Source organism: Lissotriton vulgaris, chromosome 10 (genome assembly GCF_964263255.1).
Source record: "Lissotriton vulgaris chromosome 10, aLisVul1.2, whole genome shotgun sequence".
NCBI lineage: Eukaryota > Metazoa > Chordata > Amphibia > Caudata > Salamandridae > Lissotriton > Lissotriton vulgaris.
Window position 1 is genome coordinate 771638972 of NC_141698.1, and position 27179 is coordinate 771666150.

The 27179-nt window shown below is 45.3% G+C and overlaps 1 protein-coding gene across 1 annotated transcript in view; it reads right to left on the reverse strand.

The window, feature by feature from the left end:
• The window catches only part of OSBPL3 (oxysterol binding protein like 3), a 909495-nt gene that overhangs the window by 134178 nt on the left and 748138 nt on the right, over nt 1–27179 (reverse strand). The window contains exon 18 of the mRNA XM_086941688.1: nt 19434–19497. Within this exon, the coding sequence (XP_086797814.1) occupies nt 19434–19497 (64 nt within the window). The remainder of the gene's footprint in view (nt 1–19433; nt 19498–27179) is intronic.

Sequence of the window (27179 nt, forward strand, 5' to 3'; positions counted from 1 at the left end):
TGGATGGGGAGAGGGGGATGACAGGTCTGAGTGCCCGAATTCTAGTTAATGGCATTCAACCTCCACGCAATAAAGCTCCTGACATAGAATATCAAGGGGATTAACTCAGCCGTCAAATGGCATAACATACAGAGATACTTATGCAGACAAGGGTACAGATAGCACTCTTACAGGAGACACACCGAACCCATAGTGAACTGGAGAAATTATGCAGAAGGTGGAGAGGGCAAATATTTGCGATCTCCAAGTCTGCATACGCTAGGGGATGCTAATCTGGATACGGGCTGGAGTACCCTTTGAACCACTGCATACCCTAGTGGATAAAGAAGGTAGATATGTGTTACTGAAGGGTAAGCTCATTGGTCGTTACATTGTACTGGGTAGCGTGTAGGCACCTAATCAGGACCAGGTGTCTTTCTCCGGGATCTCTCAGCTGTGATGATGCCAGACATGTTGCTAGGAGGTGATTTGTGTCACGGGACAATTTGAGGTCATGTCAGGACTAAAAATAAATTGAAATTAGACTTATTTGTTCCCCAAGTTGTCTGGATTGTCCCACCCCCGGACCTCACAGAGGGCATCAATTGGTATTCCATCACTTATAAATATTCAGGAATTCATGTTTTTAACTCGCTAGAAGTCCTGCGCAAGGGAAACCTTCGGAGGACACTTGGGCCTCTAGATTATGTGTCCTGTTCTGGTGCTCCCTCTGGCTGCCGATTATGGCCCGAATCTCCCTAGCTAAGGTGGTTATGTTATCACACCTATTATACTTCTTTATTCATTTCCCGTTACAGCACCTGCCTCATGGTTTAGACAGTTGGACTAATTACTGTGAGACCTTATATGGGAAACAGGAAGGCTGAGGGTATCTCTAGCAACCTTAAAATGCCCCCTCGCTAAAGGTGGTCTGGGTGTACCTAACTTCAAGCTCTACTTCTTAGCTTCTCAACTGCAGTGGTTAGCACAGTGGTTGGAAGGAACAGGCCCTCAGGGGATGGACTTGACGGACCTTGGGACTCGTACAGACATGCTCATGGCTACAAAACTTGATGCGGCTGTCACCATACCCCACCAGTCTCTGTTTCAGACCACTGCACTACGATGCTGGAAATGCTGTACAGTTAAAAGGGCAGGTACCCCTTTATATACCCCAGTTCTACCCTTAGCTGGTTTGCCACATGGCGCCCCGAGAACGATACTGACCCCTGAGCAACTGAAAGCCTGGGCCAAACTTGTATTGGAAACGGTAGGCGACTACTACCAGCAATCAGTCCTGTCCCTCTTTGAGGACTTAGTTGAGGGTATCGGCCTCCAACCTTGTCAATTTCTGCTATATGAAATGGTAATCCAGACCCTAAGGGAGTTGTGGGTAGGAAGTTGTGAGGAACCCAAGACATGTGGTTTTGTACTCTGTTGTCACACTGGGAGCAGCGCCGCACCGGTGAAATGATTTTATATTTCACTGCCAAAGATGACTATGGCTGTTTTAACGAAACTGAGAAAATGCTGGGAGAATATCTTGGGTAGGGAAATCATGGACCAGGAATAGGGCAGAATTCTTGCATATCCAAAAAGAGTTTCACATAACACTAGAAAGAAGTACACACAGTTTAATTATACCCATATGACGTACATAACTCCCCACCAACTCAGGCTAGTTTACGGTGGCAAGGCACGCAAATGCCAGAGATGCGATCACAGTGATGTGGATTTCATACTTATGACTTAGGGCTGTGTTGCCTTACGTGAGCTTTGAGAGGAGGTGTTGTGGTCTGCGGGGGCGGCAGTGTGGCCTACACTGGAGAACACAGTGGAGGTGTGCTTACTGGGGATCTTCGCCCGGTCACCTACACAAAAGATAGGGAATAGTTTCCTGGACCTTGTCTTAGTCCTGGCTAGAAGACAATTAGCGTTGGCTTGGATATCAGTGGTTGGGCTGCAATGGGCATATGGAGGCGAGATGTGACCTGCTGGAGCAGAGGGAAGGGTCCTGGTCAGAGAATAAAGGAGAGGGCTCAGATGCCGCCCCATCGCAGAGCTATGGAGAAAAGTTCTGCAGACTTGGGAGAATCCGGAACGTGATTGGAGTTAAAGGGAGAGGGGAAGTGACAATATACAATCAGACGACAAACACACCTTGGTAGCTGGTGACCCCGATAGTAGCGGAATGGTGGTCTAATAGTGAGGTAGATGATGGAATTTAGCACGGATCTCCAAATGTAATTGAATAGTCAGAACCCCACCCCCCAAAAAGATACAATATGGATGCAACTGAAATTAAATATCTGAGAAGTAGCAACCAGGGGTTTTACCCCACACTATTGCCTTACACACCACCCTTCCCAGTATCCTTTACAGCCATTAATGGCACAGACACGAAGCCTAGACCCCGCTGCATAACCAGTTGGTTACTAATTGTTTTTGTTTTACAGTTCTACACAAAATGAGTGATGCTTATTTGTAGGCCCCCTACTTATAGATATACATGCAGACCATGACCAATTATTCTTTAGCCACATATTGAGAAAGATACTGGAGTGATTTAAATATGAGAATTATCATACATACAGGTCATCATTCACACACTAATAGCATGTTTATTAAGAACCAGGTTGGATTAATGCGTCAAACAGTGGCACACATGTACATGTATACTATACTGATGTTGTATTTTAATTGTCATGTTGTGTACGGATATGTGTCAATACTCCGGAGTTTGATGAATCAAATGCCAAATAAAAATGTGTTTAAAAAGGAAAAAAAACAATAACTTCAAGTCTAGTTCGCGTATATAAAATTACAAAAGAAATAAAGATTGGCAAAGGCAATAGATCTCACCGATGAGAGCTATTGGTTCTGACAATGCTTAGTAGCTGTGCGTACAGTAATGCCCACGCTTTGCTGTGTGGCTAACACACATTTGAAAAAGCACTATGCCTGTACTATTTTTTTTTTTTTTTTTTAACTTCCATTGTCCTTTTTTTATTATTATTTTTAGCCACGCTGCACAGCAGCCACTCTGCTATATAGTATGTCTACAAATCATTGCCAAACTCAGCAAGGCTATTGCTGTAAAGTATAAACAAAAAGCAAATGGCAGAGTCGACAGTCTTAAAGGCGATACCTATTGTTTTTTTCCAATGAATGTTAGGTCTCGGCACAACGCACCTGAGATTCTGAGCAAATCAGTTAATCTCCTCATACATAAAAAAGAAAAGAAATATGACATTTGGCAGAAAATGCTATGACAAAGAAAGCAATTGAGTCTTTATCCATGCTTTTGTGAAAATTCATTTGGAAGCAGATATCTGTTTTTACAATAAAAACAGATACCATCTATTGTCGGAACAAATATCAATTTCAAAGAAGAAAAGGGCTTCTTTGAAGTGCATGTGGCATAGAAAAATATATCTACAAATGGCAATATGTCCAACAAGGACAACAGGGAAGAAGACAAAAATAAAAGTAGTACCTCAATCACAGTGCAATCAGTGAAAGGACAGCAATCAAACTGAAGCAATCAGTACTTGATCCATGCCCCAGCCTAAAGAACAGGAAGTGAAGCCAGCACGAGCTGGCCAATTACAAAGCAGCAAATAAGAGAGACAATGAAACCAATGAATATTAAGCAATGGGCTGGTTGCAAGCCCCTTGTTGTATACAATACAATATACAATATCTCTCGTAAGAGAGAGTGCATGCAGTGCGTGCGCCGTTTATGCCTAGATCTAAAAAAGATTAAAAAGAAAATACACATGTAGTCTGTTTTGTTTCTTCACTCGTCCACCCAGCTTACTGCACTGCGCCAATAACAGTGACACAATTAATCAGCCATAGGCTAGATTATGTTTTTGATACTTATCTACGACCGTAAATCGTTTACCTCAACACCCAAATTATTTATCAAGTTACTCACTATAAAACATTTTTACAGAGTTTAAAAACAGCCATATTAAACCATAAAGTTTACATCCAATCTGGCATGCCCAGATAGCAAGCTTCCTCTCTTACAGCATTGACTTGTGATTGTTTATAGTCCATCTTGTAACTCTTTGGAAACTATAATGTAAGGTATTTTTTGTTTTTCCGTCTGGTGCGTACACAAATAAATCAGGTTTTCCGACGCGTGAGCTGGCCACATACAGTTGTCCATGTGAGAAGCACGGATTCTCCAAATCTAGTCCACACACTTGCAGCGATTGTCCTTGTGCTTTGTTGATGGTCATTGCAAAAGCTATATAAAACTGTAAACGTTGAGTATTGGAAAGATTATGAGGGTCCTGGGGGCCGATATTTAACACATTTTTCTTTCTTTTTTTTTGCCAGAAACCTTTGCGGGAGTGTACTCAACAGCTTCCCAAAAATCTTCGAGGGAGTGTACTCAACAACTTCCCAAAGTTTCATGCCGATCGGATGAATGGTGTAGTAATGCATAAAGGACAAACAGACAGACAGACATACATACTTTCGTTTTTATATATATATATATATATATATATATATATAGATAATACATGGTCACACCATCACCTTTCCAGCAAACCAATTAAATCTTTGTTAAGTAGCTCTTTCATATAAAATATAGAGCATAAAGACTAAAAATAGAAACTCTTATGCTAAATTTAAAAACATCAAAAAAAACTGAGAAGATATTCGAATCAGTTTCATACAACCCAGTTTTTTTTTAAAGGCACAGTAGTTGGCAGGTGTAGAAACATGCGGGAACAATTTAACTTTTCTATAATCACCTAAGCAGTGCAAAAAAATAACATATTGCCATAATTATCTCCTTTCTGGTTGTCACACTGCAGCCAGAAAACTACAGCGGAAAGAAAAGGCATGTTTCATTCAATTATGCTATGTGACCTGACCTGCCTTACCTCTCGGCTGCTGACTCTGGCAGAAGGCATTGTGATTTCAGAACTGAACTGTAATAAATTATTACAGTTGAGTTGTGGTGTCTTTTCATTATAATCTGCATATAGGTGTGTCACAAATCCAGATTATAAAGAAATTAGTCCGGTGTTATATAGGGATTGCAGAATACTATGTACTATACACATTTTAAATCATCCAAAATGTATACCTGGTGCTGATTAAAATGTTTGCCAATTACCAAAGCACACAGATTTTATAACATTCCAGGCAGTTTTTATTCTTGCCACTTTATACACCTAAAATGAACTATTTTTGTGAGTTGGACCCTCAGAAAATGCAATTAGACATGCCTTTTTGTGTGAGTTTGATATATGTGAGGGAATGGGGTGTATTACATGGTGTGGCTGTGTAAACTCACCAGGTAATACACTCACTAACCCGCTTTAGGACCCAGAGGTTTCGTTTACGAACCCTTTAGCTCAATCCTGGGTAGCTGTGGCTCTGAGCAGCAAGACTTAAACAAATAAACAAGTGTAAAATATTTCATCAGCACCAAAACGATTGAAGAGGAAATCGACAAGACACTAAAGATATCGGACAACAATTTATAAAAACGGACTGTATTTTTATGTATTTCCAGAGACCACAATGAAAAAGTTTCACCAGAGGGTTCTAGGTATATATAATTTACAAGGCTCATCTGCAAACAAGCATTGGCAAATTCAACAAATTTGACAATAAACAACTTTCTCTGAAAAAAGTTGGGCTAGTTGTAATGCGGCCACTTAAAATCACTTGAGAGGACCTGCTCCACTAGGGAGCCAACAAGGTCCTCAGAATCAGTTATCTGAACAGATGAAGCAGTCTCTAGGCAGTTTTTTTTCCTTTGCAATGGATTTCTATGGAAATGGTGTTGATGCCTGTAGATGTCCAGTTGCCAATGGGCTAGCAGTCGCTCAGTATCACAGTAACAGCCAAATTCATTTCTGGGCGATAACTTGGCTTTCTGGTCGGCCAAGATGCACTCAGATGACTCTCCCTAGATCAGCAAACTCAGGTGCAAATTTGAGCATTGGGTCTTGGCCTCTGGTGCTGCACTGGGGTGATTGGTGGTGGCTTGAATATGCACAGCTATCAACTTGCCCCAGTAGGCTTCTCAGGTGTTGTGACCCTGTCCTTTGAACAGAATGTCAGTTAACTGACCCTTGGAGTCTCTTGGCTTCAGCTGGACTCTGGAGACAACTTCTCTTTGAGCACGACACAGCAGGCACAGCCCATTTCCTATGCTAGCCACCAGGTTCAGCAGGTGCAGTCAGCGCTGTTGCAGCCTTGCCTTTCCAGTTCCACATTACAACAGGGCAGTCCTTCTTTGATCCTCTGTCCAGTCCAGAAGAGAACCAAGCTCTGGGTGCCAGGGGTGCCCTATTTATGTTCAGAAAAGGCCTTCGGTGTAGGATGTGACAGCTGCCAGGTTCCTTCCCTCCTGCTGACCACTTCCAAGAAATTGTGTCATCTGGCTATACCAAGATGCACCATTCTGCTCACTCCCAATATGGCAAAACCCAACTCTCAGCAGTCGGAGCTCCCCAGACCAACCCAGCGGTGTGACTACTAAGAGGGCCACATGCCCCTGTGTGACAAAGAGCTGCCTACTGACCCTAACTCCTCTGACTTCTTGCACAAACAATTGCCTCCTTACCTATCCCCCTGTCCTCTTCTCTATTTTCAGGCCCCAGCTTTTGGTCCTGTTGGGCACTATCCCTTTAAATCTTCATGGCCGACCATGTGATGTGGTCACATGACCTCATCCCCTTCAAAGAGGAGGAGAACGAAGGAATGGATTTCTCGTTTGGAAGACGGCTGAAAGGAGTACCGGAGTCGTTTACAGGGCAACGGGACCTCCAGACCTTCCTTGTCTCACGGGGACCTAGAGAGGTGCCGACCTGTTCCGATACGGAAGAGAAATTCCAGCCCGCTGGGAAGACGCCATCAGAGGACAACAAAAAGATGAGCTGGACCCTTTCTGGCAACATGCTGAGAGCACACCTGGCTCTACTTGCACAGACGTCGGCAGACCCCCACATTGGAAGGCGAACGGAAGGCACCTAAGAGATCCTTTCCGAACCGCCACAAACATGACGGCATTCGCTGGTTAAAACACAGAAGCCCACAGACCCCCATTGGAATCATATTGGACGCAAGCGACAGACTGTCAGCGCTACAAGAAACGTCCAGAGACCCCCATTTAGAGCACTTTTGAGGATAACTAGCAGATCACCTGCATACCTCACCCCTGGCGCCTACAGCAAGTAGCCTTTCAATGATATAGGACCATTTTTACAGCTCAGAATTCCAGGTTGATACCAAAATAGCAGGACACCGTCCCAAAGAGAAAAAAACGAATAATATATAACAAAGTATCATCGTCTGCAGGACAGACCGTCCTATATTTCAGACTACTCTATCCTCCCTTCCTGTGAGAATCTGCACCATCTTCTTCCTCCAGGTTCAATTGGATACTCAGATGGCTCCCTGATGAAGGCCCTCAGCCGAAACGCGCGTAGATGTCATACTTAGCCATGTTTTTATGTACAGTGTGTTAAACAAGCTTCCGCACAGCTTTCAAGTCAAGATCAATATTTGAAATGCATTTAATTAAATTTAGGATGCAATAAATATGCATATATATGTAGATCAATAATTACATGTATAGTGGAGGCATGCACACAATAAAAATCTGTAATAAATTAAAGATGTTTTTTAATATATAATGATAATCTAATAAAATAAAATCCTTAATTTTGTACCATGCACTTTGTTTCCCCTTAGTCTTTGCTGTCTCTTGTCCGTCCATGTCCTACATTTAAAACCAGTTCCTAATTTCTTTTGTTTCAAATAACATGCTGAGAGCGGCCACGGCCCATGAGGGTCGTGGCTCCACAAGGGCTCGGGCCAACTAGGGGCGGTGTGGGGTAAGGGAAGGTCGGGAGAAAGGGGTGAACGAACTGAGGCACCAGACAAGCTGATCCACAAAAGCCAAAGCCTCAGAGTGCGTAAAACCTTTATGAAAGGAGCAGCGGGAATCACAGGTGTCGGTCGGGTGCAAAGTCTCTCACTCCCTTTCCCTACCTTCTAATACCACAGAGAAATGTTCCCCTTACAGAGCCTTTTTCTTTCTGTGTTTTTTTCTGTTTCCGGACCTGTGTGTCCCTACACGGCGGGATCAACCCTTCGTATCCTTGGGAGCCTGAAGCCTGGACGACCCTTTTTCTCTGACGTAAGAGCGCGATGACGGCCTTGTAGAACTAAGAACCTTCTGTTATTCTATGACATCGTCCTGAAGAATTAAAATAAAGCAACCTTCGGCAAATCATTCCCTGTCTCACAGTCTCCTTCTCCACCACACCACACCCTGGAAAACCGGTTTCACAACTGGCTTCCCCTTCCCTGTCGCTAGTGCCAGCCTGTTTGCATTAACAATAGAGCAGCCCATCTCCCAAGTGTTTCCCAATTGCCCTTCAAAGGAAACTTCAGCTTGGAAACTCGCCTTTTGGGCTAACACCCATGTGGCTTCCTGCAGGAGGGAGGTAATGCCTCTCTCCCGAGCAGGCCCCTACTGTCTCCTGTCCTGGGAGTCTTTAGCTCGTCTTCCTAGGAGGGCAGAAATCTGTCTGCAGGACAAATCCAGTAAAAGGGGACTGGAAATCTTCTAAAGTTACACTTTGCCGACCAGTGACATTAAATTCGATGTAACCTTTAAATCTGATTTAATGCACAGATTCTTTTCATACCTTATAGTCCCAATTTTAGTAGTCCCATTCAGAAGTTAGCAGGGCTGAGATGCCGGCCTGTAACTCTGCATTTGCCAATGGGGCTACTAGCCTTTCCACAGTAAAAATGGCTATTTATGATTTTTACTGCTGGATCATGTACAAGCACATGTTCCACTTTTTAACATACAATGCCTTACCCTTGGGGCTCATTAGACCTACCTTAGGGGTGACTTACATACATTAAAAAGAGAGGTTTGGGCTTTGCCATTACCTTATATCGCAGAGTCAAGTTGGCAGTTTTAAACTGCCCTTCCATTCCAATCCGCAGGGGCAGACTGGGAGCCATGTCATACTTATGGTGGAACAACTAGTCCTACAGTCCACAAGAGACACCTCAACTTGCTAGGTGTCCCTGGTACTATAAACTAAGGATGTACAAGTAAGTTGGCTATACCAATTTTGGACATTTCAATTAAACATACACCATTTTAAGGGTCAGAACACATGCACTGAGTCCTGTTCAGCATGGAATTTCAGAGACATTACACCAGTGCCCAGTTGTCAAAATGTGGGGCATAAAGTGGGGATAAACCTGCAAAAAGCCTCCTTCCTACAATACATAATAATTGGCAATTAGAAATATTTTACTCCTCTTCTTTTAGGATCTGCTGTAATATCGCTAAACCTTACAAAGTGATAATTGGGTTTACTTCCTTGTTTTTGAATTAAAAAGTCATCAAATCTTTGGTGTAGGAGCTATAAGGAGCTCTATTTTAATTTAGAACATTAATTTATAGTCAAAGATCTCCTTCCATCCTTAAAGCCGTCTAGGTATTCCTGCTTAAGGACGCTTTCAAGAGAACAGGCAGGCTGCTAAGCACAGAGAAGCTAACCTTAGAACAACTGGCTTTACCATCGATCTGGAAAAAATAGACCAACTTCAGAAAGGAGTAAAAGGTTCAATTATTACTACTGAGGGGTTCTTCGAGGAGCGGTTCCTTGCCTGCAGCTGCTCTGCATTCTGCCAGGGTGGGACTACGTCCCCCCAGCCAATACCTGGCTCAGGGTGAGGCTCTCGACAACGCTCTTAAGCGTGTTTAGCCTCCTGCAGCGTGAGTTCTTTGAGGAGCGGTTCAATGTCTGCAGCTGCACCGCATTTTGCTCACCATGGATGGTTTGGGACTATGTTCCCCAGCAAACACCTGGCTCAAGGTGAGACTCTCAACAGCACTCTTAAGCACATTTAGAAAGTGCTGCGACGTGCACCAGGGCCAAGACAGGTCCGTCGTATCTTAGTCGGTAATAGACTGGGATGGGCCACTCCATTTGGCTCCAAGGTACATAAATTCACCTAAATCATATCTGACCTTCACCACCATCTCTTGTTGATTTTAAGGCCTCCCTATTGAGAATGGGGACGAAACTGCTGGGGGCTGGAGGGGGCTTGTCCAACACTCCTGTCAATAAATTCACTTCTATTGACTGCATGTTAGAGAGGGCGATAGGTGTAGTATCATCTGAGATGGCTCTCTCAGAAAGAAGACTCTCCTTAAATTTAGACTCGCCTTCAGCCCCCCCCCCCTTTATTGCTGATGTTACTCCAGAACTTGAATTGGCATCCTCTATATTTCAAGACGTGTCTCAAATCAAGCCCCACTCCAGGAATGTCTCTCCGGTCCTGTTTAAGAGACACCTGTTCCCAAGATGGCAATTCCGCCCCATTGGTTTCCAACCCATAACCTAAGTAGGCAACTCTCCTGAAAATGATGAGTGAGGTTGCCTTTGGGATTACCACAACATCATGTCCAAAATACTGGAGTTGTCTAATGGGCAATTTAAACCCATTTTACAAATGGAACTAGCTCCATCCCGACTTTATAACTTCAATTCGTAGATAAAGGCTCTTAAGATTCCATCATTCCCAGTCGAAAGAAACAGCCCCACTTCCACTTCTGTGAAGGTCCCCGCACCTATGTAGCAGCCACAGGCACATGGTCAAGCTCCTTCTGCCCCACTAATTAATTGCATGCCTAAAACCACAACTGGCAAACTAGTACATACAAACCCAACTTACATGCCAACATTGGAAAATTCACGTTAACATTTCCCCAACTTTACCCGAAGTGCAAACCCTCCTTGACTGTCCTTGAGGATGTCTCAGTGTTGCCTACAGGCACCCTTGAAGGCCATGTGACCTTGAAAAATAAGTCTGTGCATTGGATAAAAAATAATACGATATTTAGGTAGGAAAAGTTTAATGGCTTGGTGTCTATCCAAAGCTATGCACAGTGGATTGTATATTCATGAATTTTAAGTCCCCCACAGTTGTGGATATACTCGTAAGGCACCTTTGCAACCTGCCACTTTTACCTGGAATAATTAAGGAACTTCCTTTAGGTTATTTCTATAGACCCCAGTCATTCGCTCCTATCGCCAACAAGGGTGCATACTGTACTGACGAACCCATTGCCAGACCTGGCTAAATAAACTTTAATATTCCATCACATAATTCCTTTGAACCACTAACATCATTCGTTGTGCAAGATTTACTTTGCAAGACTGATGGTCATGTCATCAACTGGTGAAGGACCACTAACAAAAATGGGCGACAAAGGAGAAGTAACAAACCAGCCCTCTTTAGTGGACTCGAACTGTACTACAACAAAGGGGGTTGTAGCCATCAGCTTGCTGTCTTTCCTCTGGGAAATCTAGCACTTGGTGTATCCGGACAATTTTTAAGGACTGGTGATTAAAAGGGCAATTTGACTTCCCTGCAATAGCCCTCTTGTCTGTGGTTTGAGCAGAAGAGTCTTGTTCCCAACATAAAGTTTCATCATTACCAGTCACTTCTCCTCAAATCTAGGTGGACCCATTGGAAGTGGACCCTTTTTGCATTGGCTCTAATAACAATCCCAATGAAGCAATTAACATTCTCTCCTGGAACACTGTAGGCATCAAGTCCAATTTGCTAGCACCAGACTGGAGGGAATATATCGAAGGCTTTGATATTTATCGCGGACTCGGGCGCAATCTTGGCATAATTCTTGACTCAGATCGCGCCTACAAATCTCATGTCAGTAAAGTGACGGCCAGGTGCTTCGGCATACTGAAAGTCCTTCATAAGGTTTTAGACCTCCTTCCTATAGAAGCCAGAAAGACCATCGTCCACGCCTTGGTGACCCCTCACCTTGATTATGGGAGCGCTCTGCTTCTAGGTTTGAGCAGAAAAGGCCTACACCGGTGTGGCCGAGCGCGGAGCGAGATGGCCGCCTAGTCCGCGAGCTCCGCTCGCCACGGCATTCATCCTTTTAATATCCTGCTCTCCCCGGATCGCGCAAGCTCGGGCCAAGCTGACACGGCGTCGGAAGTCGCGAGGATTAGCGGGCGGCAACTCCGGCGCTTGGCCGTGACCGGCGGCCCTTTCATTCACCCTTTTTGCCTGGTGCCGTGGCGGCGTCCGACTGCTGGCCGAGGGACCGGATGTTACTGCCGGCCGCGGATGCCACTCGGGGTCGCGGCTTTGCGGGCCACGAAGCCCATAGCTTGGAGCTGCGGGAGACACACTCCACCATCCCAGACGGACGTGGTGATTTAACGCTGCCCCAGACACGGACACACACGCTGGAGATTCGATTCCACCGCCTAGTAAGACTGTTCCTTTGTTCTCTATGCTGCGTGTGGGTCTACTGGACGGGCTGGGGTCGCCATTTTGGAACGGGCGCAACGTTGCTGGCATTGGCGGATCTGGAGCAGACCTGTACATCGTTTTTGGACCTCGGAGATGTGGAGGTCGGCGCTTCTGCGCACAGTTGGTGGGTCTGTCCCTGCTACTAAGACTCTGTGCCTCGCAGCGCTAATACTGCCCGCGCTTCTTATGGGGCATCCTGTGACTAAGTGAACGGTGTACTGGCAAAGTGCAATGGCGGATTGCTCGTAGCAGCTGGATGTGGCTCCGGCCCCCGCTCTGGTGGATTTTATACCAGCTTTTTGGCTGGGTGGTGCTGTGGGGGCTACTGACACTGGCCGGGGGAGTAGATACCCAGAGTGCGAGAGAGTTTATATTGGCTAAGCAGGATGGAACCAACGGCTCGAGACCTCATTGCTGCTCTGAGCTCCCTGCGTCTTACCTGGGTGGATGGGGCCAGGGACCTTGGACGGCGCCTGGACGCTATTATCATCCAGCCGTGGGAAGAGGGCTCCGGCGATCCGGGGAGAAGTGGTGTCGTAAGCGGATCTCTACCGCCACTGAGTGCACCTGCTACGTGTCTACAGGTGGTGCCGTGGAGGGCCCTGGATGATGTTGGTCACAGGTCCAACTTAACCGGCCGCGTGAATGTGACATCGGGGCCTAGTGCTGCAACGCATGCAGATTGCCTCCATGGGCCTGTTCCACCACCCAGCCATCTTGCGCTGCCCCTACTGAGCCGCAATCTGAGAGATTTGCCCGGAGCCCTGTACTTGTGCCTACATGTCTGGAGGAGATCACTTCTCAGTCCCTTGCCTCTGGGGTCTCCCACGGAGTTGCTTTTGTTCTACCTGCCTGGCCACCCTATTCGTCTGAGGCAGTGCCCCATTGCAAACTTCCAGTGGCTACGTATTGACGGAAGGGTCAAGTTGGGACAGGGGTGAACTCTTCCTCTATATATTGCAGGACGGATGCCCGGTCACCTATTAAGATGTGGACGCTTTGCTGAACTATACTACGGCGCCGCCATTGCTTGTCGACCTGTTGGTCTGTTTGTGATCGAGCCTGAGCTGCTGTGTGCGAGTGGGGTGGGGCGGGAGTCTGGTTGTGTTGACTTTCCCCCGTCTTTTCCCTTATGTGGGTATTACTGGGGCGACAGGCACGTTAGTTGGGGGGGAGGGCCGTAGCCTCTTCGACGTGCAGGGTAGGGGGGTTGGGGCTTGATTTTCGTTTCTTTTTTGTTTCTATGGCCTTTTCTTTTTGTTCTTTCTCTTGTTTCTCTTCTTCTTTCTTATATATCTTGGGTCAGACGGGGGGTTGGGTTTGGTTCTTTCCGGGACGATTTTTGTGCTTTGCGTCTATGTCTTTCTCGCATGGTTTATTGATTCTACGACCAAGATATCGATTTTAATGCATAGTCACTGAATGATTACATATTCTGCTTTTCCTTCCCTCTTATACTACTGTTTGAGGGCGCATATCCTGTCACGAATTTTCCCATGTAATAAGTGCCTTTTTGTACGTCGTCGGATCCTTTCATCGCTGCTATAGAATGATCCCTCTTATATCCTATTATACCGTAGACTAACTAGATTGCAACTCCTGATGTGATATATTGACTGGGCGGGCGCTAACTGGGGCGACATGTACTTCTGCGCTTGTGTATCCTTATTGTAATGACTTACGCCAGTATTTTGATAACGATGTTTCACTTGTGGATATCCTTTTATGTGGCTCGCCCTCTCAGCTACCCGGTCTGACTTTAGGACGATTCGTCAAAATTACAAAATGAAACCCTCTTTATCCTTTTCCTGTGGCTCCTTACCAGTCCATCGTGGTGTTGTTATTTTTGTCATCTATTGCAGCGCAAGGTACCTTGGAAGGTTGTATATTGTCATAGCGGCCGGCCCGCAGTGGTTGTAGGCAGACGCTGTGTACTATGTTTACGATCAATAAAGGTTTTCAAAAAAAAAAAAAAAGGCCTACACCAACTTCAGTGTGCTCAGAATGCCGCCGCTCGCCTTGTGCTCAGACTCCCTCGCAGAGCATCTGGGAAATCTGCTCTGGCTAAACTCCACTTGCTCCCTATCAAGGAGCGAATCAAATTTAAGTCCCTTTGTTTTGTGCATCGAATCGCCTATGGCAAAGGTCCGGACTATTTGAAAAATCTTCTCACTATACATCGCCCCATCAGGAACTTGAGATCGTCCGGAACGATGATGTTTAAACTCCCCAGAATCACCAGAGCTAGGATGGGTGGGTGTTCGTTCAGACACCTGGCTTCCAAATACTGGAACGAACTCCAGCTCGACCTCCGAATGGAACCCTCTGAAACTAGGTTCCGGGGAAAACTCAAAACGTTTCTATTCCCCCCTGCATAATCCCCCCTTCCTTCCTCTGCACCTTCTTGGCTCTCTCTCGCTCTTGCCTCTGGCAATTTAGCAGTATTTAGCACGGGGACACACTGTTTTTTGCGCAGCCAGGCGCTTTAAAAATGGTTTTATTATTATTATTTATTTGTTCCAAGAAAGGAGGGCCGCTGAACTCCTCTACAAACTGGGGTGTACCTCATTGTTTAAACAGATTTTATTGTAATTTATACATTAACGATCAGTTGGTGTACTACAGTTTGAAAGATATATTAGGATCATACCCGTCAATCTACAGACACTACACTATCAAATACCCAATTTATCCGCCCTTCCCTCCCTTCCCATAGACCTTCCTCGATATTATTTCCTGCGTCTGTGAAACAATTCAAGACCGTAATATTTCATTTATCTGTGTCAACATGGAGGTATAGTTAACTTATATTTTTCACAATGGAGATTGAGGTTAACTGCATCCAGGGAGCTCTGATAACAGAGCAAAGGGGTGGGGCAGTAGTGGACGAACCCTAGGGTGTACCCACTAACGATTATTTTTGAGGAAGGGCCCTTAGGCAGTCCACCAGAACCTCCCAAGCCTGTGCTGTGTCCAGGGAATCTAGACCCTGTCAAGCCTCTCGCAACTATACTTCCCCTTCATATCCTACCCACCTCTCAAGTTCCTTGCATCATGTGTTGATTCAGGGAGCTTTCCATTACCTAGTTATTCCTCCCTTCGCTAACAGGTAAGCCTCATCTTGGAACCTGCTTGTTGTTTTAGGGTTGGATGCATGTGGGAACCAATGCAAAAGGCAGAACCCAGGGGAGCAGGGAACATCCTTTAATATGAAATTTGCAACTACCGTTCTTACCTCCTCCAAATAAGTTACCAGTGTTGGGCAAGTCCACATCATATGCATTAGCTCGGCTCCACTCTCCCCACACCTTGGACAGGACTCTCCAGTTAAGTGAAAATATCTATTAATGCACCCAGGGGTCATATAAGCCTTGTGCAGTATGTAGCAAATAATCAGTTTGGACTGGGCATTCCTACATATTTTAGGAGTCCACTCAAGTATCATCTCCCAGACGTTGTCTAATATAGAAATACCCAGATCCTCCTCCCATCGGGGTTTGAGGGACTCAAGGGGTAAAAGCATTCCATTTTGTATTGTCCCATATAAGCAGTTCACTGCCCTAAAGGTCCCTGAAGATGATACAAAATATTGACAGGTTGCATGAGTATGCGGTTCCTCAAGCCCAGACCTCCAATGCTTGCGGAAGGTCATTGTTACAGTCACATGGAGTAGAAAATTATCTGGGTGTAATCCAAACTACGGGTGGTTCTGGTCTTCAACTCTCTTCACAACCCCAACAAAACATATAAAGATTTTATCAGACAGATTTTGATCCTTGTATGAACTAGTCCTGGTTAATTATTAAATATGGGCTTGGGTTAGAGTTTTGCATATGATTACACCGTCACAAACATGATGGATATCCTGTCATCCATATTAAAAGTGCCATAGGATAGAATTTACTTGGGATACCGTGAATGGGATGTCCAACACCCTTTTGATGGAGTAACCGGTTTGGCAAACATAAAAACTGGCCTTAAATGTGTAGAAATGCATTGCAGTCAATTTCAGTTGATTGCAGTTTTTCCAAACTGAAATATACGTGTAAGCATCTTCATCTGACAACTTTTTCACGAAAGCCTTTTCTAGCTCTTCATATGGACTAGCATTAGTGGGTTTTCTTCTTGGTATTTCCATTAATTTATTTAGCAGTGTGTTTAGCCCAAGAACGCAACTTTGCGATTGATTCAGGGAATTATTTCACAAGTTAATGATGCTCGTAATGCTATACAGCAGAATGTATTGTATCCACGATGTATGGTGATGTACAATGTTCGCTCCTGTAGTGCAGAGTGGCTGTTGGTGTTGGAGTCTGTAGTTTAGAGGGAAACCACCCTGAAGGTCAGAGGACTACTAAAAGTGGGAAAAGTGAGTAAAGTATATGGATGGCACAGTCCCTTTGCAGCTATGTGGAGGAATGTAGTCTTATGTGTTAGCAGCCAAATGATTGTTCAATCAAGTAGGTTTTCAAATTCTAGCTGTGCAGGTGAAGTGGTTGGCACCATCACGGCATGAATGTCAAAACTGTACCAGGAAGTATTGCAATGATGACTTAATTGATCACCACGCTTCTGAGCCAAGGACTACATCTTAAATGGTCTGCTTGATAAAGCCACTGGGAGGCAGGTGTGGGGGTAGCAGTCCAGGATGCCTTTCATGCTCACTTCCTCCATGCTCCACAGAGGTTGGCCTACTGAGGCTGCATGGACCCATGGTGCAGTGGTCATTCAGTGCTGCAAATGAGCAGCATGTGTGGCTGCAATGGAGATAGACCAGGCAGACTTATATGCAGGTTACTTTGGAACCTGACATAGCGGCTGTCATACCACACCAAGCAACATATCAGCAGAGAGGAAGAACTCCAAATGACATGACTTGAAGATAAGTTCAATCAGTTGCTGAATGCCGTGGTAAATTTGGGCCATTCAACGTGTGATTGTAATACCCTCTAGAGGAAGGTGGCAAACTGTTAAAATGAAGACAAAGTGCAGGTAAGCGTGGTACTCTTCTTTATTAGTCTTCACACCACCACAGGTTCCAGTCAGCTGGAGTGCGCTGTGAAATGTTGGCACACAGAGGACAGATCAGTACCAACTGGGACCGGGAGGAGAGGGGGTCCAGAATGTACCATGAAGAGGACACACTTCCTTGCATAGGGAGAAAAAGGAAAGAAGAGAAAGAAGGGAAGGGAAAGGAGGAGGAGAGAGAGACAGTAAACAGAGCGGGGAGAAAACCTGAAAGTACAGTATATGCACAACATGTTCCCATTACACTATAATCATTGACCCACACAGAAACAGAATTGGTTCCAAAGGATCTCCTGGGTATGGGCAAAACTGATACTGTCCCCGGCTCAGAGCGGAGGTCAGCGTCACCCCCTTGATTGTGGTGAATGATTCTCTCCAGGTTTGTCCATTTTCCATTTGGACCACATTTTTCCCCACTTTAGATATTCTGTAAGGCTCTGAGAACCTGGAAGCTTATCTTCTGCGTGGTCTGGGCCGGTCCACACGGACCCATTCTACTTCTTTGAACAATTGGGATTTGACGTGCTTGGTATGGTCATATCGGTCTTTGGTCTGGTGTTCGTTTAACCTTCTTGAAATTTCGATGCGGTTGACCAAGCATGTGTCATTACTTTTTAACCCTAGAGGAGACAGTCTTGTTTTAGGGACCCTTCCTTTGAGAGAGGTGAAAGGGGAAATTCCTGTAACACTACTGGGAGTAGAACGATAAGCCCAAATAGTTTCCATTAAGGCAGAGTTGGCCGATGTCCCCATAACTTCTGCTCTCTGAAGACATTCTTTGACCATACGGTTGATCCGCTCTACAAGCCCATTTGCACGGGGACAATACAATGCTGTCTTGTGATGGTTGATGCCCCTGTATGCCAGGAACTCTCATGTTTTCAGAAATGAATTGCACCCCATTGTCAGTGACCAAAGTGTCTGGTATACCCTCATCACAAAAAATCCCTTCCAAGAAATGTGCGAGCACTTTCGTGTCGATCTGATGTACACATTTATACACCACCCAACGAGTGTGTTAATCCACCAATTCTAAAATTAATCGTTCATTTAAACTTTTCATGTTCAGAGGACCAATAATGTCAAGGGTCAATTTGGTCCAAGGCCTGTCTGGAACCACCACTGGGGACAGTGGTGGTTTGCAAGTTTGATTAACCTTGTCACTGCGGCAACAATCTATACAGTTCTTCACAACATTCTCAGTCATAGCATGCATGCCTGGCTACCAGTCGTACAAGCAAATTTTGTTCTTGGTGAGGTTGCGCCCCAAATGACCCACGTGAGCCAGTTCTACTATTCTCTCTCTTAGATTCTCAGGAGGAACCACCTTCGCCCCACGGCAAACAATACCTTCTTGAATATTCAACTCTAGCCTTATGTCCCAGTACTGCCATTCTCTCTGTGCATTAATACGTTGCATGCTCATGACGAGCTCAGCTCGTCATGAGGCACGGTCGCGCTTTGCTCATGACGAGCTGAGCTCATCATGACTGTTGCGCCGCGCCCACTCGGGGATAATTCCCCTGCTGTGCTGGGCGTTCCATTGGAACAGGCGTGGTCATGACGAACTAAGCTCGTCATGAGCACAGCGCCACCGTGCTGCATGACGAACTGAGCTCGTCATGAGCACCGCGGGGCTGTGCGTGCCCCCGCCCCCAGCACAGCAGGGGAATTAGCCCCACAGGGAAGGGGTTAAATAGCTCCCAGGCCAGACGAAACAATCAACTGGCAAAACAACCACAACAATAATGCTGGCAAAAATGATCACCATTAACTTGCCATAGTGAACAACACAACTTTGGAAATTAGTTTCTGCTCAGAACATTGAAAGTACATAAAATGATTGCAGAGATTGTGGAAACACGTTGTCAGGATGATGGACAGTTACGGTTTAAGTAATTTTTAAAGAAGTACATTTACCAGTCTATAGAACATTCAATAACCACAAACTGGAGTTAGCATACATTTGGTTGTTTATACATGTGTATATAATCCAGTCATAATGTTTCAAAAACACAGAAATAAAATGACAACAAAGAGTCAAAGTTAAATTCAGTAATTACCTTGCCAAAAAACAAACTTCTCAGACTCTGCATGGCAAGCAGATATGGGTGGGTGATGGCTGACCTGAAAAGGAAAAAAAACTTTGTGTAAGATAGAAGTGGTACCAAGATCTAACTAACCCAACTATGATACCAAGTAAAGCGTCACTATTTATGTATTATTGTAGGTGTTCCATAGGCAGAGAAAGGGAGAATCTCTTCAGCAAAAATGATGCATAATTATTGAAAAGGAACGAATAGGCAGTACCCTCGAAAATATACAATAGAACAGGAGTCTCCAACCTTTTCTGTAGTGAGAGCTACTTCTGCTCAAGGAAAGTCTTCCCGAGCTACTAGCAAATGTTATAACTGTAAAATAGTGACTATAATATGACCACCCTAAGCAGGATTATCAGTAGTTACCACCCAAGTATTCCAGGTGCGGTTACCAGCAGAAATGCTGGGAAAACGATCATCTAGATAAAATGCCTTCACCTGACTTATGAAGTAAAATCAAATTCTTGACATTCTGTATGGCACAAACTATACAAGTACAGCAGTAGATCTCCCTAGCTCAGCTGAATTATCATTCATCAGTTTCTGAAAATGCACATTTTTCTATCAAATAGCACTTTCCACTGAAGGCAAACAAACTCAATTTTCTAGAAGAAAATCCATTTTTGAAAACAAAAACTGCCTTTAAAAGATCTGTTTTCAGATTTTAGGAAATGCACAGTCCCAAAACATCAGCTTGTCATTTTCATCATGTACTTCCATGTAGAAATGCCTTATATGGATAGACTGATTTGAAACCCAGGTATTACAGTCTTGTGCCATAGATAATCACCCCAGCACCACGGATGCCTGTGTTATGCCAGTAATGCCCACCATTAAACTAAAGCCAATAACATAAATAAATAATGAATGATTGAATATAAAACCTATGTAGCATGCCAAAGAGGACATTATCCTAAATTATTCAAGAATACAACCATGCGGGGTGCAACCAATTGATGAAACTTTTGTAGCGGTACAATAAATGAAATAATAGATACTGTTACCAAGAAGCATTGCCATTCCGACAATGTGCAAAAGCAATTCCGATCAATAGCCGCAATTTATAAAAATTACGATCCCTTCATCTTGAACGAGACGGGGAGATTATGAGGATTCATCAGTCCTCAGCAATATGAACAAGCATTTGCAATGCAATAGGTCTTGCATTAATTAAGTTTGAGCTATTGGCATTGCTAAATATTGCAACACCAATTGAAGCAAAAGTCTTCAAATTGTCGGCAAAAAAAATATGTATTTATTTTTGTAACAATGGTGGCATGCTGCACTTTAGATGAATATGTTTAAAAGTAAAGTGCGCCATACTGCAATTGCTACAATAGCTAATTGTGGATGCGTTAACAATTGATGTGTGCACTGATGGCTGGTGGTGTGTGTGCCTGGTGGAAGTGTGCACTGCCGGCTGGTGGTTTGTGTGCCTGGTGGAAGCGTGCACTGATGGCTGGTGGTGTGTGTGCATGGTGAAAGCGTGCACTGACGGATGGTGGTGTGTGTGTGCCTGGTGAAAGCGAGCACTGACGGCTAGGGGTGTGTGCCTGGTGGAAGCGTGCACTGACGGCTGGTGGTGTGTGCCTGGTGGAAGCGCGCACTGACGGCTGGTGGTGTGTGCCTGGTGGAAGCATGCACTGATGGCTGGGGGTGTTTGTGCCCGGTGAAAGCGTGCACTGGCGTCTGGTGGCGTTTGTTCCCGGTGAAAGCGTGCACGGACATCTGGTAGTGTTTGTGCCCGGTGAAAGCGTGCACTGACGACTGATGGTGTCTGTGTCTGGTGAAAGTGTGCACGGACGATGTGGTCGTGTGTGTGGTCGTGTGTGTGGTTGTGTGTGTGTGGTTGTGTGTGTGTGGTTGTGTGTGTGTGTGGTTGTGTGTGTGTGTGTGGTTGTGTGTGTGTGTGGTTGTGTGTGTGTGGTTGTGTGTGGTTGTGTGTGTGTGTATGTATGCACTAGGGATGTCATTTCAAATTGTGCAGGATTTAGAGCATCTATTAATTTCAGTTAAATAATTGGGTACATAATTTTTTGACCAAATGAAGGTGGCTAAAAAGTACATTTTGGGCAGGAAAATGAACTGTGTAATGCAGGGGCATAGTTGTCATTGCGGCAGCAGAAGCAGTGTTAGCTGCGTGTAAGAGGCTCACCACACCCCAATTACGGATGTCTTTACATATCCAGCGAGGGACGGGGCCTCCTTTGTCTTACTTCTATCAGGGCAAATGAAACCTTTGTAAGGCCACAAATGTAGGGTACTTAGATGATGGACGATATTGCACAACGTTAAAAAGTCCCCCCGGAGTTCCTTGCCACGAGCTCACTTGTCACTGGATCACTTTCACGGGACAAAATAAAACACAAACTAGCTATACAATTGCCATTCAGTGGGTCATTCAGTCTGAGTCAAGACTGCATACTTGCCCTGACTACACCTTGCCCTGACTACATCCTTCGATGACTTTGCAATATCAAATTGTGCCTATTGTTATCAGCTGGCATTTTATTATAAATGCAGGATTTCCCTTATTGTCTTTTAATGCACATATATACCCCAAAGCAAAAAAAAAACCATCAGTAACAACTGAAGTTTGTGGCAAGAAAAAACAGATCCCACAGACAATTCTATTTTAAGGAGCTAAATTCTTTCTTTCAATGAGATAAAAAATTTGAGAAACAATCGTGCAGGGCTTACATTCCATTGGAATCCGTTCAAATTTACTTGTCCTCGAAAAGGCGGCTGACCGTATTCATAGACTTTATTGAGGGCCTTCTGTTCGTTTTAGCTAGCAAGGAGTGAAGAGGCCCCGTTCTGATTCATTTCACAGCTGTGTCCGGATTAGTTTAGTAAGAGCACAGGGGTCAGTCCGCCCTTTTATCTCATTCAAACATGCTGCCAATTCAGAAAAGCTCTTCAGCCATGCGCTGATCGCGTTCTAATCGCTGTGTCACCCCCCTTGGGGCGCGTAAAACAAGAATTGGAATTAGTAGCATATTATTTCTCCTTTGCGATAAAGGACCCTGCCTTCAAATGTTGTTTCTGGCACACGCCCGCTAGTGGCCCGGTGTGGGAGAAGAGCTTGCGTGCGGCAGACTCAGCAGCGCGGCCGCCTGGGCTTGGAGGCTGCTGGAGTGCAAGACGGGCGCGCGGGCAAAGAGTTGCTGGCGGAGCAGGGAGTTGTGCGGGGGCACGCGGGCAACCGAGAGGGAGCCGGAGCAACAGGAGGACGCACAGGTGGGGCGCAGGGGCACCTCCCGCTGCCGCCAGCAGCCATGGCGCTGGCGCTAGCTGCGATCCTCGGGACTTTAATTGGACTTGTGGCTACGGTGCGGGAAGGCGAGACCTACACAGGTAAGGAGAGCTGCGACCCCTGCGGATGGGACAGATCTGGGTGCTGGGAGGCGGAAGGGTGGGTGAGCCCTTCTCAATCAGTGCTGTGCTGTGATAGCGGAAGGGAGCACTTTGGGGCGCGTTGACGGGCCGTGGAGCCGACAGCAGAGGGGGGAAGGAATGTGAAAGTAACTGCAGGAGGTTTGCAAGGGAGACAGGAGATGGGCTCAGTGCGTAACTGTACGTGGTGAACGCGCGCGTCCACATATCTGATCCTGCCTGCAGCCTGCACATGCCCATCTCCTGTCTCCCTTGCAAGCCCTTGAAAGCATAGTCGACGACTATAGGTCTCGCTGGCGAGAACGCTTCGCGTTGCGTCGCCAGGTGCGAGACCTAAAAAGGGCACTGCACTTTCATGTAAATTTTATTTAAGTTTACCCCGGGTAGGATGATTTGACATTTGGTCATGGATGACTGTCTCCACTACCTGTGCATGCCGCTCCTAAGCAACACATGTGCAAAACTACGACACGACTAAGCTAATTAATCTAAAGGGAAGGAAACAGTGAGACACTTGCAACAGTAATTATTCAAAAATTCAGAAGAGACAATGAACACCTTTTCCATTTTGAGTAGTCAGTATGCTAAGGGTCAGTTCAAGGTATTGTTTCATTACAGCTCTTTGTTAGCACAATTCAGTAGGTGTAAAGAAAAGGGAAAATATGAACCAAAATAATAAGATCATGCTCTGAAAATACTACCAACAGGAATGCTGTGGTCTGGTTAATGATTACAGTTGGCTGTGCTGGGGTGTGTATTTTTATGGAGAACCTTTGGCAGTGTTGACAGAGTAGTATTGGTGTGCATGTATGCACATAGTAGACATTCATAAAAACAAAGGTGGGGGATGGGTACGGGGACCTACAGAAGCCACTAAGTCCTGTAGGTTGTTTGTTACAGTATGATTACTGTTTATTTTAGTGATCAACGGCTTGTGTAGAAGGTCAGTTTTCAATGTTACCATATCTGCAATACATTCCAAAGCGCACTGCACAAGCTGGATCAAAACACCAAGGCTTTTATTATAACTAATGTGGGGGCCCTGTGTCTGAAATCCTGCACCGAAATGACTGACATCATGGAGTTGGTTCACTTTCAGATTGGGAACTACTGATTGGAGTACTGCACGATTTCCCCTTAAGTTGGGAAGTAATCAAAGAAGCGGCAGCTACTCTGCCAAGGCAGAGGAGCCCCGCCCCACTGCTTGTTCAGCAGTGGAAAAAGTCAAAGTAAAATGATAATGACGCAATGTTATTTTCATTGTATTTGTTTGAGGCCGTTTTATGGGGTGGGGTGGGGCGGGCAGGGCTGGGCTGTCATTACAGCCAGCAAGGGGAGGAGTGGTTGGGGCACTTTAGTGAGCATGATGGTTTGGCCGGACATCTTGGACCAGCCAAACAGTCATGCGCACTTAGCATGTTCTCCACCGGGCAGTAAAGCACAGCCTGGGTGGAGAACATGCACAGGCTCCCACTCTCTGTGTGCAAAACCACGACGCTCAGATCAAGCACGATGCTGCTGTCATGCTGGTGACAGCAGCGTCGTGATTGGCTTAGCGAAGTCTGTGTGCTTCCTCCTTTCGGTCCGGGAGGAACAGAAGAGGATGGAGGAGAGGTGGCGGCCGGCAGCCAGGTAAGTGACATTTTATATTTTTTCCTCCCACCCCACCTGTACTACTCTATAGCAGTTGCCACTGAATCAAAGAAATTGGTGCTGGTAGACAACTCCTGTCTGTTTTGTCGTCTTCAGGGCTCAAAAGTGTTGTGTTCCAGGAGAACTTGTATTGGCATTTCAGGTGAAAATACCGGCTTCCTCTCAATTCAGAATTACCAAAGCACTTGTTTATGAGGCCTCCAAGTGATAAATCACTGTTTCTTGCATTACTCTTTGCTGTGCTGGCCCTTTTTTATAGTGAAGCACAGCCAGATTTCACATTTCCTGCTAACCCGGACAACAGATTTCCCAGAAGAATATAAAGTGTGGATTTTTAAATATTTCATATAATTTTACCAGCCCATGGCAAGCTCCTGCATGTCCACCACGGTAACATATTATACTGACTTTTGCAAACACTACAGATGCCCTCTCATTTTCTGGTGGCAGTGCACAATTGGTGTTGTTTTTCTGTCTGTATTCATCAAAATAGTAATTCTGTGGAGCCAGCTATAAAGGAGTGCCGTAGAAAGGACCCAAACCCATACACTCTAAGCCAGGCCCCCTGTAAGGCTTCAACTGTGTTTTAGTGCCTAGAATGGCTCATTGGATGCTCAACTAGCTTCCTGTTGCCTTAGACCATATCAAGGGATCAAAACAGATTCTGCCCTGTAAGCTCTTGTTTTGTTATTGATTTTCTTTATGCTATGTTTTTTTGTTATGTTGTGCTTTATAATTTCTTTAGATATGTCGACAAATATTGCTACATTTGCAGCCAAAGCAGCACATTCCTTTGATGTTCCAGTGATAAACAACCATTTATCACTAAGGTGGAAACCCACAGCTGTACCAGCTCTTCAACTATTTAAGCGAACCAGCCAGTCCAAAAGTGTATGGTAGACACGTCTTAAAATAAGCTTTCATTGCTCAATTTTTGTGATATGGCCCATTGATGTTTTGAAATGAGTGTCAAAAAACACCCAACAGTCAGCACTTAATTTTCAAAAGAAAGAATGCGGGTAGGTGCCTGAAGCTCTGCTCAAAAGCTAGCAGCTGGTGCAGTTAAACTTCCACACGCTGAATACCTAGTCTTTAATCCACTACCCGACAGTGGTGGTTGGTATTTAATAGCGCTGGGGGGAAGTAGATGGGGGGGGAGGGGGAGGGAAGGTCCTGTTCACCCGCTTCTAGGACTCCAGGGCAGAAAGCAGGAAGCACCCGGCTCCCCTTAGCCATTGCAGCATTGTGATTGGTCTGAACACCGTGGTTTGGTGCTCCGCCAGGTAATGGGAGCCTGAGCATGTTCTCCACCCAAGCTGTAAATCAGACTGGGCGGAGAACTGGGCGGAGACTGGGCGGAGAACATGCAAAGTGCTCATGTCTGTTTTGCTGCCCCAGACGGACGGCCAAAGCATCATGCTTGGAGTGGGCAAACCACTCCTCCCTTGCTCTGAGTAGAGCAGCACCGCCCCACCCCTACCCCGCTGAGCAAGACCAGAAAAATAAAATGATAATAACAATGAGGTGTCGCTCCTCCGCGTTAGCGAAGGAGTCGCCCTGCTACCAGACACTCCTTGTTCCTTTTTCTAACTTTTGCAGATTCATGCTTTCTCCTGTTGTAACTGTTTGGCTGTCTTTTTCTTCCTCCCTATTACCGATCTGGGCGTTTTTCCACTCTCTTGTATGGTGCAAATATCTAGGTGCGAGTCTCCAAATAGAAATGCCAGTGGCCCCCACTGGCTCAAATTAAGCACTGACAACAGTGCTTAATTCATACAGGTTGTTGCAGTGGTGGGAACAGGCACTCATTTTTGGAGACTGGGCCTTATCAGTCATCATTAGCCTTTGACCTAGGGCAACAGAGAGAAATTAGAACAAGCATTTGCAATGCAATAGGTCTTGCATCAGGTAGAGTTAGAGCTTTTGAAACTGCAAATAATAATTCAACACCAATAGCTGTAATTTTTAGTAATGCAAGACCTAACTATGCCACTACGGCACAAAATGCACACACAGATGACAGAACAATGGGAGTATGTAGTTGGTAAACAAAAGTTATGCAATTACGAACTAGGCCATAGAAACAAAACATAAAAAAACAAGGGCCCTCTTTCTCCTCGGAATTTTACTAGAGAAGAGAAGAAGATGCTGCAGTTACAGAGGTAAGGTGAGGTGTCTCAGAGGGCAGTGGAGAGATGTGTGGGGCAGCTGGCAGGGTATGTTGAGGGGGCCGGTAGTACTGAAGCCACAGCACGTACACAGGGTGGCAGCACGCCCCCCTTTTAAAAGTACTAACGATTTCATTAGGATTATGAAACCGGAGAATATAAAGTAGAGGCTCAAATATCAATTAATACTTGGATGAAGTCAATTGATATTCTAATAAATCAGATTATTCATGCACTGCAGCATGCTGTAGCCCAGAGTTGTTTGCATCTTGGGGAGTTCAGGTGCACCGGTTCGGATGGCCAGATCGGTTTTGAAGAATTATACCTGCCTTCTGAAAAAATAATTTTAATATTTATGGTATGTGCTGCTGCCGCACTGTGTGCGGTGAGGGGGGAGGAGTGGGGTGGGTTGGGGGAGCAGTGGGTCTTGGAAGGAGTGATGGGCAGCTGAACAGGGAGAAGGTGTGGGAGACAGGGGCAGCCAATTGGGTAT